Source organism: Heliangelus exortis, chromosome 6 (genome assembly GCF_036169615.1).
Source record: "Heliangelus exortis chromosome 6, bHelExo1.hap1, whole genome shotgun sequence".
Classification (NCBI taxonomy): Eukaryota; Metazoa; Chordata; class Aves; order Apodiformes; family Trochilidae; genus Heliangelus; species Heliangelus exortis.
The window spans coordinates 27,008,558-27,022,817 of record NC_092427.1 but is presented as its reverse complement, the minus strand read 5'-3'; the positions used below and the strand labels follow the sequence as shown (position 1 = coordinate 27,022,817).

General features: G+C 42.2%; 2 protein-coding genes across 8 annotated transcripts in view; one reads left to right on the top strand and one right to left on the bottom strand.

Moving 5' to 3' along the window:
• TLK1 (tousled like kinase 1) overlaps window positions 1–4,558 on the bottom strand; it is a 67,866-nt gene extending 63,308 nt beyond the window's left edge. For 2 of the 5 annotated variants that reach the window (XR_011726556.1, XM_071747382.1), the window contains exon 1: window positions 3,739–3,883. Coding sequence is in view for 2 of the 5 variants with exons in the window: in XM_071747382.1 (XP_071603483.1) it covers window positions 3,739–3,883 (145 nt within the window). In the remaining 3 variants the exon portion in view is untranslated. Of the gene's footprint in view, window positions 1–3,260; window positions 3,678–3,738; window positions 3,884–4,304; window positions 4,326–4,425 lie in introns of those variants that run through there. The other 3 variants (XM_071747383.1, XM_071747380.1, XM_071747379.1) reach the window with 3 other exon arrangements.
• LOC139797697 (atherin-like) lies at window positions 3,841–5,754 on the top strand. Of its 3 annotated transcripts, none has more exons than XM_071747385.1 (2): window positions 3,841–4,651; window positions 5,633–5,754. In XM_071747385.1, the coding sequence occupies exons 1-2, from the start codon at window positions 3,841–3,843 to the stop codon at window positions 5,722–5,724; spliced, it is 903 nt and encodes a 300-aa protein (XP_071603486.1). In that variant the 3' UTR covers window positions 5,725–5,754. The 3 variants fall into 3 exon arrangements, 2 of the variants coding, with proteins under 2 accessions (XP_071603486.1, XP_071603487.1); XM_071747386.1 differs by lacking the exon at window positions 5,633–5,754 and adding an exon at window positions 4,792–4,942; XR_011726557.1 differs by lacking the exon at window positions 3,841–4,651 and adding an exon at window positions 4,988–5,100.
• Window positions 5,755–14,260: the final 8,506 nt, after the last annotated feature.

The window sequence follows — 14,260 nt, the reverse complement described above, 5'->3', positions numbered from 1 at the left end:
ACTACAGACAAACAGCATAGAAAAACAACCCTGGAAGTTCTAGTAAGATCAGGTAGCTTTCATGTCTGTGAACCAACAGACTGTACATAGCACACATGCCGTAGTGCAGCAGTTAGAAACATTTTCTAGACTTGAAACATAAGGGAGAAATAAACTGTACCTTTATACTCAGATGGACAACTACCATCAGAATTTAGGTAGCAGTGAATACAAATATTATATATTTATCAAATCTTTAAAAAACAGCCACCAAAAATTTTACTTCAAAGAATGTCAAATGTATGTCATGAGTTTATTCACCATTTTGTCATCCTATGTTAATTTTGGCTCAAATTTGAAAATTGAAATTCACATTCCTAAAGTGGTAATGCAAATTTGTATTTATCATTCTGTTCTGCTTTTAGTAAAGCGTTCAAAGCCAGCAATACACACAAAAAATAACTTGCAAAGCATGATGCTTGACTACCAGACACTGTAGCACTGTCCCCAACCTCAAAAGAGAAGGTACTCACACGCATACAGATCTTCCAAAACCTCTCCTGTCAGCGACAGCCTGAACATCCTCCATTCAGAAAACAGTACTTTCCACTTACACGCTTTGGTCTTTTTAGTTACAGGCATTAAGAAGTCAAAAGTAAAGAAATTTCAAACATGAAATTGCATGACTGCAATTATGTGAGCTGTGGCACAAGATTTAGCCACACAATTACATACTGTATGTAAAATAATACTGCATAACAGTCCTCCTAAATTCCTGATAGCATCTACTGCAGAGCTCTTGAATAAGTGACCACACATCCCACACAGAAGTTACTGGCATATAAAACAGCTGACAGAACTACAGACATTTACAAGCTATGCTGAAATGCAAACAAGATACAGTTCTGGTACAATAAAAGAGTACCAATGCAATTATATTCAAGTTGACACCAGTCCTTCAAAACTTTCTAAAACATAAACCGATACAGCTAAGCCACAGCATCCCTCCCTGTAAATCAAGGAAAATATAATATCCAATGAAAGATGTCCCTACAACGTTGTAATGCATTTCAAAAAGATTAACTATTTTCTTTAACTTCAACTGCGTTTCCCAAGCAGTCACTTTCTGATACTGATCAGGCATTGCAACTTTTAATGACCTTTTGCAATATTTATATATGCCAGAGCTTTTCTTTTTGCTTTCTCCATCTTAAGAGATTCAGAGAATATTTTTAGGACTTGCTAAGCCAGAGTGCTGGGGGGTTCTATTCTTAATAAATGAGAAACTTTAGAAGCCCATTAGAGAAATGTGGGCTCATGCCAAACTTTCACAGTGACCCACAGGTAAGGCCAGACAAACCACAGCACACGTGGTGGGCTCCTGTGCATCCAGCATGGGCATAACTGCCACAGAAGCAAACCAAAGGGATTTGAATCCTCTAACCAAAAGGCCAGGCCAGGCCAGGCCGCAAGCTCAGCCCAAGCACTGGATGCTCCACATCTAGAAATATTACCAACTCCAAACTGGACCAGGCATTAGCAGCAACATAGCTGTGATCCAGTGCAAGCCAGCAGCCTCACGCAGTGCTCAGAGGTTGCTCATAACCTCTGTTAATATCACAAGGTATCACAAGCTCAGAATCAATGAACACAAACTCCTATAAACACACTGCACTGCAAATACTGCATGCTTAATAGTTGGGACCGACACCATTCTCTTACATATGTAAGCCAATGTCTAAGAACTTAGCCACGTGCTTGTTTTTCAGGGCCTACTGTTTTCAGGCAAGGTACTTCACTGTAAAATGTATGTATGTGAAGTGTGCTGCAAACATCCCATGAGCATGAATACAAAATATAAGCTCAAGCACAGCTGGCAATTTATCTGATTTTCAAAGAGAACTACCTAGTGAGGACACACAATTATCATGACCCAGGAACACCACGCAAATACAGTACATTATAGTACCAACCGTATGCCAGGGGTTTGATTACTCTGTAACCCCAGAATTTGTGTTGGAGAGTGCTAATTACTGTACCCAGAAAAATCCAACAGTATGAGTTGTAAGAATAAAAAAAGTAGAAAGCAGCATCATTCTAGCATTAAAAGTTCATTTCATAAAAACGTTTTTTCATGTCAAAATAGAGGCATTCAAGGGACACATTTTTTCTTTAAAATAAATAGATAAAGAAGATGTGCTGCAATAACCACTTCAGACTTGTATGCTGGGTATCTGAAATGCATCCAAAAATACCTCACGTTCGCACTCTGTGGATATTATATGCCTGCATATTCATAAAAAGTGTTGCAACACTAAATAATCCTACTCTTGATAAACTTAAACTATATATTTGGCCTGTAGTTGTTGTTTTTCTATGAGCCTGTTTCCCAGAGAAGACGAGTACAAAATGCCTGCTACTTTACTCAGCATCTTTAACGTATGCCATAATTCCTTTCCAGGTATTTTCTAGAGCATTTCATGTCAATCTACCTGCAGGAGCGTGTGCAAAAGTGACAGAGAGTGATATAACTCTGACAACTATGGGCGTGGAAAATGGAGACACACAGACTGCATTATATGTTTTCAGGATGTTGAATCCCTGTTACCAAGTCCTTACATCACTTACCATAAAAAAAAAAAAAAAAAAAAAAAAAAAGGCAACCAAGCAGCTACAGGAAGACTTGAAAAACAAAGATTCTCCATTTTGACAATTATTTCTATTTTAAGTTAACAACTTTCCTGCTTGAGTGATGACATTTTGTAGACGCTACATGAAACGCTACATAGCACTCATTAAACTGGGGCAAATCAAGTAAAATTATACAACTGATCAGTATGCAACTATTCCCGTACAAAAGTTCTCCTTCGCCACTAACCGGCGTTCAGCAAGTAGTTATTTTAGCTAAAAGCATCGAGCAATCCACTAGCTGTATAACTGCTACATCTTGTGGCAATACATTTCAACGCAGGGAGGAAAATCAGACAATACCCGAAAGGGAACAGCGAAGGGACTTGTTTGCTCATAACCTTCATACAGATATTCCCTGCAAACACCCACAACACCCTGCTGTCGCTGTCGGTGTAACACAAGAGGGGAGGAGCAGGGGAGGGAGGAGAAAAATATTATCATCTAAGGCGTGATGGAGGACAGGAGAAAGTTGCAGTCATTCCGTGGTGGCCGCAAGGCGCCCTGTCACTTCTGGCTGTAAAACCGAACGCCCCCGAGGGCGCCTTCCCCACGGGGACGAACCCGGCGGTCTCGGCCCCTTTCCTCCCCACCTCCATGATGCCAAAAGTGCCCGACTCCCTCCATCCAGCAACAACGGCCGCATCCTCCGGCGCAGCACTTTTACTTCGCCGCTGGTGGACGGGAACCGATTCGGGGGAGGACGCGGAGCGCGGCCGCCCGAGGAGAGCCGCCGCGGGAGGAGACGCGAGGGGCGGCGGCGGGCGGACGGCCCGGCAGCGGAGGGAGCGCGGCCGATCCCCCTCCGCGGCCCGGCGGCCGGGGGGGAACAACGAGGCGGCGCCGCGCTGATGAGCGGCGGCGAGAGGCGCGGGCGGCGGGGCCCTGCTCGCCCGAGGCTCCCCTCGCCGCCGCCGGGCCCAGCGCTGACCCCGCACCGCCGCCACCGCCGGGGGCACCAGCCCGTCCCCGCCGCCGCTCCCCGCCAGCCCGGGACCGGCCTCCGGCGGCAGCTGCGGGCCCCTCCCCGAGGGCCGGGCCCCCCGCGCAGCCCCGCGGCGCGGTGGTTACCTTCCTTAGGCGGCTTGCAGGGCGGCGCGCCGTGGAGCTGGGAGGCCGCCGCCGCCGAGCAGCCTTGCAGACTCGGTGGGGACGTGGAGAGCCGGGACCAAGATGGCGGCCCCTCCAAACTTCCACTGCTACTTTGGACACTCATCAAGCTACTTTCCTGGAGCCCGGCAGCCGCCGGGGGCGGCGGGGGAGGCGGCGCGGCGGGGGGACACCCAGCGCCGCGCTCATGGCCGGGGGGCCGGCCCGACACCGGCGCGGGGAGGCCGCCGGCGGGGAGCGAGCTCTGGAAGCAGGCGGGGCGCGGGAGAGACGGGGCACGGGGCCGGCGCAACCTGCCCGCACCTCTGCACTGCGTCGCCGCGGCCGCCGCCGCCGAGCAGCCGCCTGTGTCTGAGGCTAACCTTCCCCACCGCCGCCGCTGCCGCCGGGGAGGGGAGGGGAGGGCGCAGGCGGGGAGGGGTCATGCGCAAACACGATCGCGGAGCCGAGCGAGCGCCGCGCTCCGCCGGCGCCCAGCCGAGCCGGAGCCGCCCAGGGGCGGCGAGCAGAGGCCCCCGTCTACGCACCTGCCCCGCGGCCCCGCCGCCTGACCGCACCGGACGGCCGCCGCCTCCATGGCAGCTCCCGGATCCAGCCCGCAGCCGCCCGCCGGCTGACCCCCCGCCCTCCACGCCCCCAGACACGCACCTTCCGCGCCGCGGGCAGCCCTCCGCCCTGGCGTGGCCGCAGGGGGCTCCGCCGAGGCCGCGGCGCTTTCCTCCGTCCCGGGTCTCTTGGGCGGCCCGCGCAGGAGCCCCCGCAAAGGGCGCTGCGCCTTCCCCCGCGCCCCGCCACCATGGCGGGGCGCGGGGGAAGGCGCAGCGGCCGTCGCGGGGGCGGGAGCGGAGCCAGCCGGCACCACCCCGCTGCTGCGGTAAGTACGGGCAGGGAGAGCGGGGCTGAACGGGGGACGCTGCCCAACGCGGTCCAGTTGAACGTCGTTTTTGCATCTTTTCGTCCAGGGGCTGCCGGATCTGCCGGGTTTCAAGTGTTTTCTTTTCTTTTCCCGGACAGGACGGTGTGGCGGTATGGGCAAGTAGGGGGGGACCCGAGAGAAGCCGTAACCTACCTCGCTGCAAAGCATCAGCTCCGATCAGGAGCCATGTGGAACTCGGGCAGGAGCCATGTGCCAGGCCCCACAACCTCTCTACCTGACTCTCTCAACAGGCTGAGGCTTCCTGCCGGCCGTGAGCCCTGACTTGTGCAGCTTTCAAAACGTACCCCTCTACCCTGCGTTAGACTCAAGTGCAGACATAGTGGAATTTAATCCAAATTTTCAGGTTTCCCTTCCTTAAGAAGGAAGTTAAGGACATCTTCCTTAGCGTAAGAAGTCTATGTTAAGACTCCATGATACAGCTCTCACTGAGAATGTGAGAAACACGGCAAAGTCAGTTCTAGAGCAAAGCCTTTTAATTTCAGAGTGCAACTTCAGTATGAAAATTACTTCGATTACTTTAAAAATATCATAGTTTGCAGATGGTACACTACATTCCACATACATTAAGAATTACGTTCATCTGCCAGGCATGGCACTCATTTTGTGGTTGCTGCGTGGAGACATCCTGGGCATGCACTAGCCTACTTTCCCCTCTGAGAATGGCAGGAATAGATTACTAATGTTGGGTTGCAGAGCTGTGCACAACACAGATAGTACCAATTCTGTCTCTTCTTTTTAAAGTGACATCTGTCAAATTACCTAAGTCTTCACCTCCCACAAGCACACAGCATAGCTTCAAGTTTCTTAGCAATTTGGTATTAACTTGAAGTAAAAATTAGTATGTTTACTTGCTTAATAATTCTGTTCCAAGATATATATTTAGTAACAACTATACATTTTCTTTTTTTTGGCAAAAAGAAGTGATACTTCAACCAAGACTTACTTGTTTTAAAGGACTAGAGAATACTTCTAAGGCTTTACCTGAGCAAATTACACCAAGAAATTGCTAGTACTGAAATAAATGAAATACATGAAGTAAACCAGTGCTAGTTCACTGTCGCTGCAGTATTAATACTTAGCAGCTGGCATAGAAACTTCATGCAAGGTTAAAAACAAATCATAATCCCACAATCCATGCTATAGCATCAGTGAGTGTGTACCTCATTTCCTGATGAGTATCTCCTGCTGCATCATTCTGGTTTTAAAATCTGCCAAGTAAGAAACAGTAAGTTAAAGAAAGTCAGTCTGTGTTCATACTCATTTGCATCCATATAATACAAACTCCTGCTACTACAAAACATGCATAAATGAGCATTCTATTTGCCACGTTTGCTTACAAACTGTTGCTTACAAGCCATTCCACTGATAAAATTGGGACTCCTTATCTAATTAAAGCATCAGTCGCTTTGATTAGGGGAACAAGCTACAAAGAGGAAGATTCCATTCATTACTTCTATCAGACGTGCCATTTAAATTATAAAAACACCGAGATGTCTTTTAAACTGTCATAAATTAATACTATGAAAAATAATCAGATCATAGAGAGATCTCATTAGGTGTTAGAAGGCACCTCACTGAGGGACCAGTAGTGAGAGAGCACATACTGCAGGATGCCCCACTATAGCACTCATTAAACAAAGCACCAGCTGCCTGCTTGGCAGAGATGGGTACCTGCTGCAAAACATGGGTTGGGTCTACTCTTTGTAATACAGCAGAGCTATAATCTCCTGTTTGTATGAGCTGCTGATAGAGGTTGAAACCAAAGTGTGAATTACATAGATCATCTCTGTATGAGACAATCTATATACCTTTATTAAATACATGGAGCTGTTATATTTCCCCTCTGCATTATCTAGAAAACCTACTTTCTGAATATGTTGGAGCTGACACTGATTTTAAGGTATCCCTTTATTTGTAAAGCCACATTTCTTCAGTGTGAGCAGTTTAATAGTATCACAGCAGGAGAGAACAAAAACATGAATATCTTTTAGAAATTTCCAAACGTATCCTACAAGATTTCCCTTATTACATAGAATCATAACTGTATGTAATAATTTTCCTTGAATGTGCTGCCTTCATTTTGCAGTAAGACTTTATGGTCCAGTGGCCAGACCTCTCTCAAGTTGGTGAGCAGTGAGCGCAGAGTCACCAACTCAAAATTAAAAAACTAAATCCAACTCAAATAGTACTGAATAAGTATTTCTCATTCTTTTTTGAAAAGTAATAAATATTAGATATTTTTCTTTGCCTTCTAGTTTTCAGGAGTGAAACAGTCAGCTGTCAAGGTTTTCCTTGTAGACACTATATGATTAAAGTCAGGCACAACCTGAGGTAGCAGATATGGGGAAATCCCCTTTCACTGGGATTGCACTGTATAACAGTGTAGAAAGTGCCATCCACCTACCTATGAGGGAAAACTGGACTCCAGGCAAAGCCCAAGGAAGCTCATTTTGTTTTGCTAACTGTTAAGGAAGAGGACCTCAAAAGTCAGATCAAAATGGATAAGAGTGAAATGCTTATGTGCTATTTTTCACGAGTGTGTCAAATAGAAGTTATCATGGTTTATCACAGCAGTAACCCTCGAATAAAGGACACCTGAAGAACAAAGCATAATGAAACTTCATTATTCCAAAGATAAAACAGCCAAGCATCAAAAATCCTGAAAACATTAAAATTGTGAGAGCTATTGAAATTATTCATGCAAGAAACTTTTATCACAATCTACCCCCAAATCTTCAGAAAACTAAGAGAAGTATTGAAGGAAAGGGCTTAATGAAAATAATTGATGGTCTGCATACTGAAAATAAGATTACAGCAGGAGCTAATTTCTGGAGACATCTGCATTGCATCTATAAAGATAACCGTGCATTCAGATTAAATACCAATTTCAAAACTTTTACATACATCCTTTACTGAACAAATAATTTCAAACATTATGTGTGGTAAAATCCAGAGTTTATCCCTGGTATTCTTTGAGGAAGAACATGCCATGGTTGTGGGACAAGAGAGATTATTGTTTCTTCCCTGTTCTGAGACTCTCATCTTCATTGCACACACAGGCATCAGATATATTTATGTGTCCTCATGAAAAATATGCACTCTTTCAACATCAAACCATACATGTCCTTAATTACTGGGTGCATCTTCTCTTTTCCCCACCAAAATCAATTTGATAGTCTCTGGCTTAGGTTTCATGCAAGCAGAAATCAGGTTGTATGAATAATACATGTTTACATCCAGGTTCTAAATAAGACCATTTCTTTATTTAGTAAATTAGATAGAAATTATATAAATTAGATAGATTAGAAAAGTAAATAATTAGAAGAAAGGCCTCAAATTCATGGGACAATCAGAAGGAAAGGTAGAAGACAGCAGGCTTGATCTTCTGGGAATGAAAGTCAAGAGTTTCCAGAAGTACAATAAATTACATCATCCCCGGAAAAGTGTTAAACCATATGCTTCTGAACTGAAATCAGTACCAACTAGAGATCAGGAAAATGTCAGGAATCAGAGATCATTAGTGTCTTTACTTTGAATGTTTTTGGTACCTATTGCCTTCACTTGCTTCTTCTGATTAAAAGTTTTAAAATACGCCTAACAAGGGTCATATGTCTCTTCTTTTTACCTTTTCATCTATTTAATCAGAAATATTTAATAAGTAACCTTCTTCCATCTTATCTGACTTGACAGACAGTAGAGAAACCCCGCCTTGTTTCTACCCTTTCCCCAAGCAAGCAATTCCTTTTGTAAGCAATATTCAAGTCCTTTGATTTAGCCTCAGTTATTTGCAATGCCAGTGAAGCTGAGGCTCTGTTTGTTAAGAAGGCTTCAGATTTTTCGTTAGTTTCTTGTCATTCTAACACCTTGGGTAACAGACCCATAGCTGTATTTTCTTAAAGCATCAGCTATTACAGTATGCCATGCTTTGTATTTGCCAATATATATTAAGTTTATACAAATATATACATACCCATACATGCACTCACCTACTGCATGTATAGAAGAGCATACATATGCCCTGTAACACATCAGCATACAATCTGATTTAACTATCACAGTGAAAAAATATTTTTGTAACTACATAGACATACTGGTACAACAGCATGAGTAGAAAACACCTAAATTATTTCATCATGAAAATTATGTGTTTATGACATTTCTAGCTTAGGTGAAATATGCTGGGAAAACATAACTGGGGAGAAGAAAAGGCTGTCTTCTTGGTGAATGGTGGAAGTTCGTAGTTCAAACACTTCGTCCTTCCTTTTCCTGACATATCTGAGCACATGGATGGACCCTCCCTGTATCAGACCAATGTGCTCCAGGCCAGTCTGGGCTGGAATGACAACTAGAATCTTCAAGTCTTGGTCTTGTAGCTCAGAAAAATGAAAATGCAGTCTTGGCACGACTACAAGATAAAATGCCAAGTGACTGTGACAGCAAGTTAGAGCCCCATCTCAGCTCCTGCACCTGATTCTTACATAGCATGTCTATTTATGAGCAAATAGAATTGTTACAATTGTATTAATATTAATTTTCAAGTTTGTTTAGAGTTCTCTAAAACTGATTTAGAATATCTTTATGGGAAAAGTTATTTAGACCTTGATTAAATCAATGCTGAGGCACACTGAATTACAGCTGTCTCCATGAGCCATATACTATACTACATGCTTTATAATATTTTTAACATAGCACTTGCTAGCAACTCTGAGTTGCAAGGTAACAAAAACATGCATAAATAATACACAAGCAAAGAAATATTCCCTAAATATCCTGGCACATCAAGATTCAGAGAAGCCAAAATGAAAAAAAATGGTATCCTATTAAGCCTCTATTTGAGAAATAGACATACACACAATGTAAGCACACATCTATTTTTATCATCCATGTAATTGTCATAAACTCCATTTTATCATAGCTTTGAAATCATCACCATCAGGTCACAGCCAGTAATCCACCTCTGCTATGATTATTTGTACACCAAATCTCTAAGGAGCCTGCAAACAGCTCCCTGTCAAACCAAACACAAAAATGAAACTGTGGGGTATTTTTTACCATAGAAATGGTCTCCCATCTCTCTAGCTAAGGTTATTAGCTACATTCCCTTCAGAATTAAGGACAGTTTTACATTCCCTTCTTGTATATGGCATTTTAATAAGAAATAATTTGTATTTAAATGTTCCCTGGTGAAGAAATGAAAAATCCCATCCTGATGGATGCTACTTTGGATTCACTTTCTTTTCCCCACCTGCCTGTTTTCATTTCATTCTGCTGCTTTTCTTCCCATGTCCCTTGCAATCTACTTGTCTGCTGTTCCCTGCAATTTTTTCCTACACTGAGACTATTCCTTTTAGAACGCTGCTCTCAATAAACAGGCCCCTCTTCTCTGCCAGGCTTCCTCTCGATTTTTTTAAGCTCATGCTTTTCCACACACCTTACATACTTCTGTCTCACTCTTTACACCTCATATCTTCTTCCCTGAAGTAGCTGTCTCACCTGGAGCTTATTTTGTTGCCTTTGATTTCAAGCCATTAGAGACAGACAGTATTTGCAGAGAGCCGTGTCTGGATGTGGTTTCTAATAGCAATGGGGAATGTCTTGATGCTTTCTCAGGCAGAAGTCATACCAGTTTAGGGCTGGGGTTTTTTTGTAATAGTTGAATAAGGCCTTCAAATTATGTCCAAATAGCATCAACAATAAGGCTGAAATGCTAGATATTAAAATGCCAGTATTACAGCTTACAGATTCCCTGTCTCTGTTGCCTTCCCGCTTCAGGTGAGCTGCTCTGTTGCCTCATGCTGCAGTGCCCTGTGCTGGGAATAGGAGAGCTGCTTTGCTTCAGCTCCTCTGACACCCACCTAGTCCAGTGTCCTGTCCCTGGTCTCACACAGATGCATCCTATCCCTCTAGGAAAAAGGTAACAGCACATACACAGCATCCTATCCCTCTAGGAAAAAGGTAACAGCACACACACAACCCCCCCCCCCACACACACACACAACTACTTGTGATTTCAGACAGTTGGGAAGAGAGGGAAGGCTGCTTTGCATATTATTTTGTTTATCAGTTAATACTTCCTGATTAAGACCAAGGTGGAAGTTAGACAGACAAAACTGACCACAACAATAAAATTGACGATGCCAAAGCAGGGAGTGGCAGAAAGAGAATGGTCTTCCAAAAGCAGATTTTAGTTGGCTTTGGGGAATGAATGGGTGGATACATCTTTTGGAAGAGATGCAGAAAGAAATGGGAGCATAGAAGAGCCAACAGTTACTGAAAGAAGTGTATTAAAGGCACAAGAGCAAACTACCCTGATGCAGAAAAGCACTGAGAGCAGCAAGACTTTGCCAGGAGCTATTTGGTTAACTAAAAACCAACAAGAAAACGCACAAAACGAGAAACAAGAATAGATGAATAAAAACGAGTTTAAAAGAATAGCACACTCACACAGGGAACAGATTTGGAAGGCTAAGAGGCAAAATGAGTTAACAAGGATATTACCTAAAAGCCAGTAAAAGGTTACACACACACATAAGCACACACACAGAAACAAAGGGAAACAAAGGAAGGTTCAAATCAAGCATTTAACAAAAAAGGTACCAAATAATGTGACACAAAGAAGACTAAAATAATCACTACTCTTTTTTGCCTAACATATATACAAAAATCCTAGCATCAGGAATGCAAAGCAATTAATTTTACCAAATGTCCGAGAAGCACAGAGCAGAAAAAAGGAGGGAATGGGTTAAGTGATATTAAAACATGCCAGTTTCTAGTCCTGCTGACTTAAAAAGCCATGTAGTCAGAAAACAGTGGATAAAGCCTGCCTCCCTGTAGCCTTGTGTCTCTTGTTTGGATTAGCCCAGAGCGAAAGCTTTGACTCAAATTTATGGCTGGAATATTCATAACATTCCTCTGTGAGTTTTCCAGTGCCTGGTATCATGGTTTCATTTACACTGAATTCCTTGTTGCCACAGAGGATTCTATTTACCTGCTCATTTTCACAAAAACTGTAGAAATGTGGTACCTTTGAGACCACCCCTCCTTGGTCCAGTTCAGCTCAAAAGTGAGCAACAAGTTCAAATGGCATGGTGTGATCTGACTGATCAGTGTGATCATATGAACTGAGTTTCCATAGGAAAAATGTGCTAAAATTTATCCTGGAGCTGTTAAAAATATAAAATAATCTCTTTGTGATGATTCTATGTTGTGGTTTGTTTGGGGTTTTTTTGGGGGGGGGGTTTGTTTTTTGGTTGTGGGGTTTTTTTGGTGGTTGTTTTTTTGGTTGATTAGTTTTTTGGGGTTTTTTGGGTTTTGTGGGTTTTGGTTTTGTTTTTTTTGGTGGTTTTGGTGGAGTTTAAGAATTCATGTAGTACAAGGGAGGTCCTAAAAGACTAGAGAGGTTGAAAATACTGCCTGCCTTAGGATTAAGAGTTCAATTGATCTTTCATAAACACTTCATCCATCTCTGAGGGATATTATCATAGGTTATTAGACAATGTACAGGCACGAAGATAATACAACAGAAAACAATTAAGCAATAAGATGTTAAAATGTAATCTTAGGATCATTTTAATGTCAAACCTCTCTAATTTCCTTCTGAGAAAGTGCAGCAGGCCTGCTGAATAAGAAGGAAGCTGTAAATGTGATATACACAATTTAACAAATCTTTTAGTTGAGTCCTCTCTAATTTTGCCTGCAATACAAAACATGAACATAAGTAACAGTAGGCAACACAAATAGTTAAATATTTCTTCTAAAGTATATTTATTAACAGTTTCCTGACAAAGCAGAATGGCACCGTGATAACATCCTTCAGGGATTTCTCATTCATCCTATTCTGTTCCATCTTTCATTGAACAGCTTGGATAATAGAATAGGGAATAAACTTGTAAAATTGCAAAATGTGCATAAAATCTAGAAGAGGGTTACAAACACACAGGAAAACAGTTCAAAATTCAAAATACCAATACAATTAAAGAAACTACAACAAGCTCACATTGTGGAGAGCAAGGGAGTCCTACCCATCACACAAACAAAACAGAGTGTAGCAGTGTAACTGGATGAGGCTTTAACAAGGCAACAGAATCAGAGAAACAGACAGGAGAGTTCAAATGGATTTCAAGCTAAATGTGAGTCACCAACATGATGATGTTGCAGAAAGGCATTTTACATTCCAGGATGTATTAGGAAGTGTGCAGTGTGTGAGATGCAGGACCTTATTATTTTGCAATCTGCGGTGCTGCTGAGGCCTCAGCTGGAGCATTCTGTGCAATTTTGGGCAATGCACTCCAAGAACAATTTCAACAATTTGGATGGAGTTGAAATGAAATCAATGAGAATGATAAATTATTTTGAAAATATGACTTACAAGGAAAGGTTGAAGGAATGAGGCTTGGCTTCCTCAGAAAAAGAAAACTGGGGGGAAAACGCATATTTTAAAAGGCAGCATAAAAGAAAGCCATGATCAACACTTCCTTCTGCCCACCTAAATTATAACAACTAATTGCTTAATTTTCAGCAGGGTAGACAAAATGAAAAAAAAACAAAAAACCATATGAAACAACAACAGCAGCAACAACAATCTTTGCCATTTAAAGTCTAGATTAGATGGAATAGGTTTATGCAAGTTATGGAATCCCTTTCATTTGTGGTTTTTAACAGCAGCCTACACAAACATCTGTCAGGGTTGACCTAGTTACCCATTTCCTGCCTCAGAACGGGGATGGACTGGATGACCTTTTAAGGTCTTTTTCTGACCCCCTCCTTTTTTATTTTTTTCTTTCCTGAAGTGATTTCAATACTAGAAAACCTGTTTCTTTTGACTTGGTTGCTATAGGTTAGGCAGTACAACTGTTGCAGGCAGACCAGGCCTTAGTAGAATAAAACAAACCTCATGTAAAAGAATACATAATTAGGAAAATGGAAAATAAATAATACTAGCTTCAGCAATTTTAAAACACAAATGTGCCAAAAAAAACCCAAACCACATAAATAAACACCAGATTTTTATAATGGTAAATCCAATTAGCATTTTTTAGCCAACTTGTACATATATATCTTTACAAAATCTTCTTTTAATTCTATATTCCTTGAATAATTATGATAGAGTCATATTGAGTGATATGATCAACCACATGGCAAAAAAATCAGTGTGGTATTAAATTTAACTAAAAGAAAATATTATTAATTGCATTATTTCTTAAAATACACTTCTTGCTCTCCAAAACATGCATTTTATAACCATTAAGATGTCAAATTGAGATTTTGAATTTTTTTAAAAGGGTAGTAAAAGATATTTTTATCTTAATTCTTATATTTAATCTGGATTTACCTAAAGGTAAAAGAATCTATTATTTTCAACAAGAAACAAAAGCAGTGTGTGACAGACAGAAAAACAATTCTCAGAAAAAAACTCTGACTGATGTTGTGGCAGCACCTCAGGCTTATGATGGTATCATAAACCACGAGAGCTTTTCTCCAGTGCTTGAGATAGTGTGATCAGAAACCTGCTGTGTTTATCCATGGTAGCCTCAGGTATCAGTGTTA

Coding starts and splice junctions, on each gene's coding strand:
- LOC139797697 (XM_071747385.1), top strand. CDS start 3,841: ATGGCGGCCCCTCCAAACTTCCACTGCTACTTTGGACACTCATCAAGC. Junction 4,652..5,632: donor GGCACCACCCCGCTGCTGCG/GTAAGTACGGGC, acceptor TTTGGCAAAAAG/AAGTGATACTTCAACCAAGA.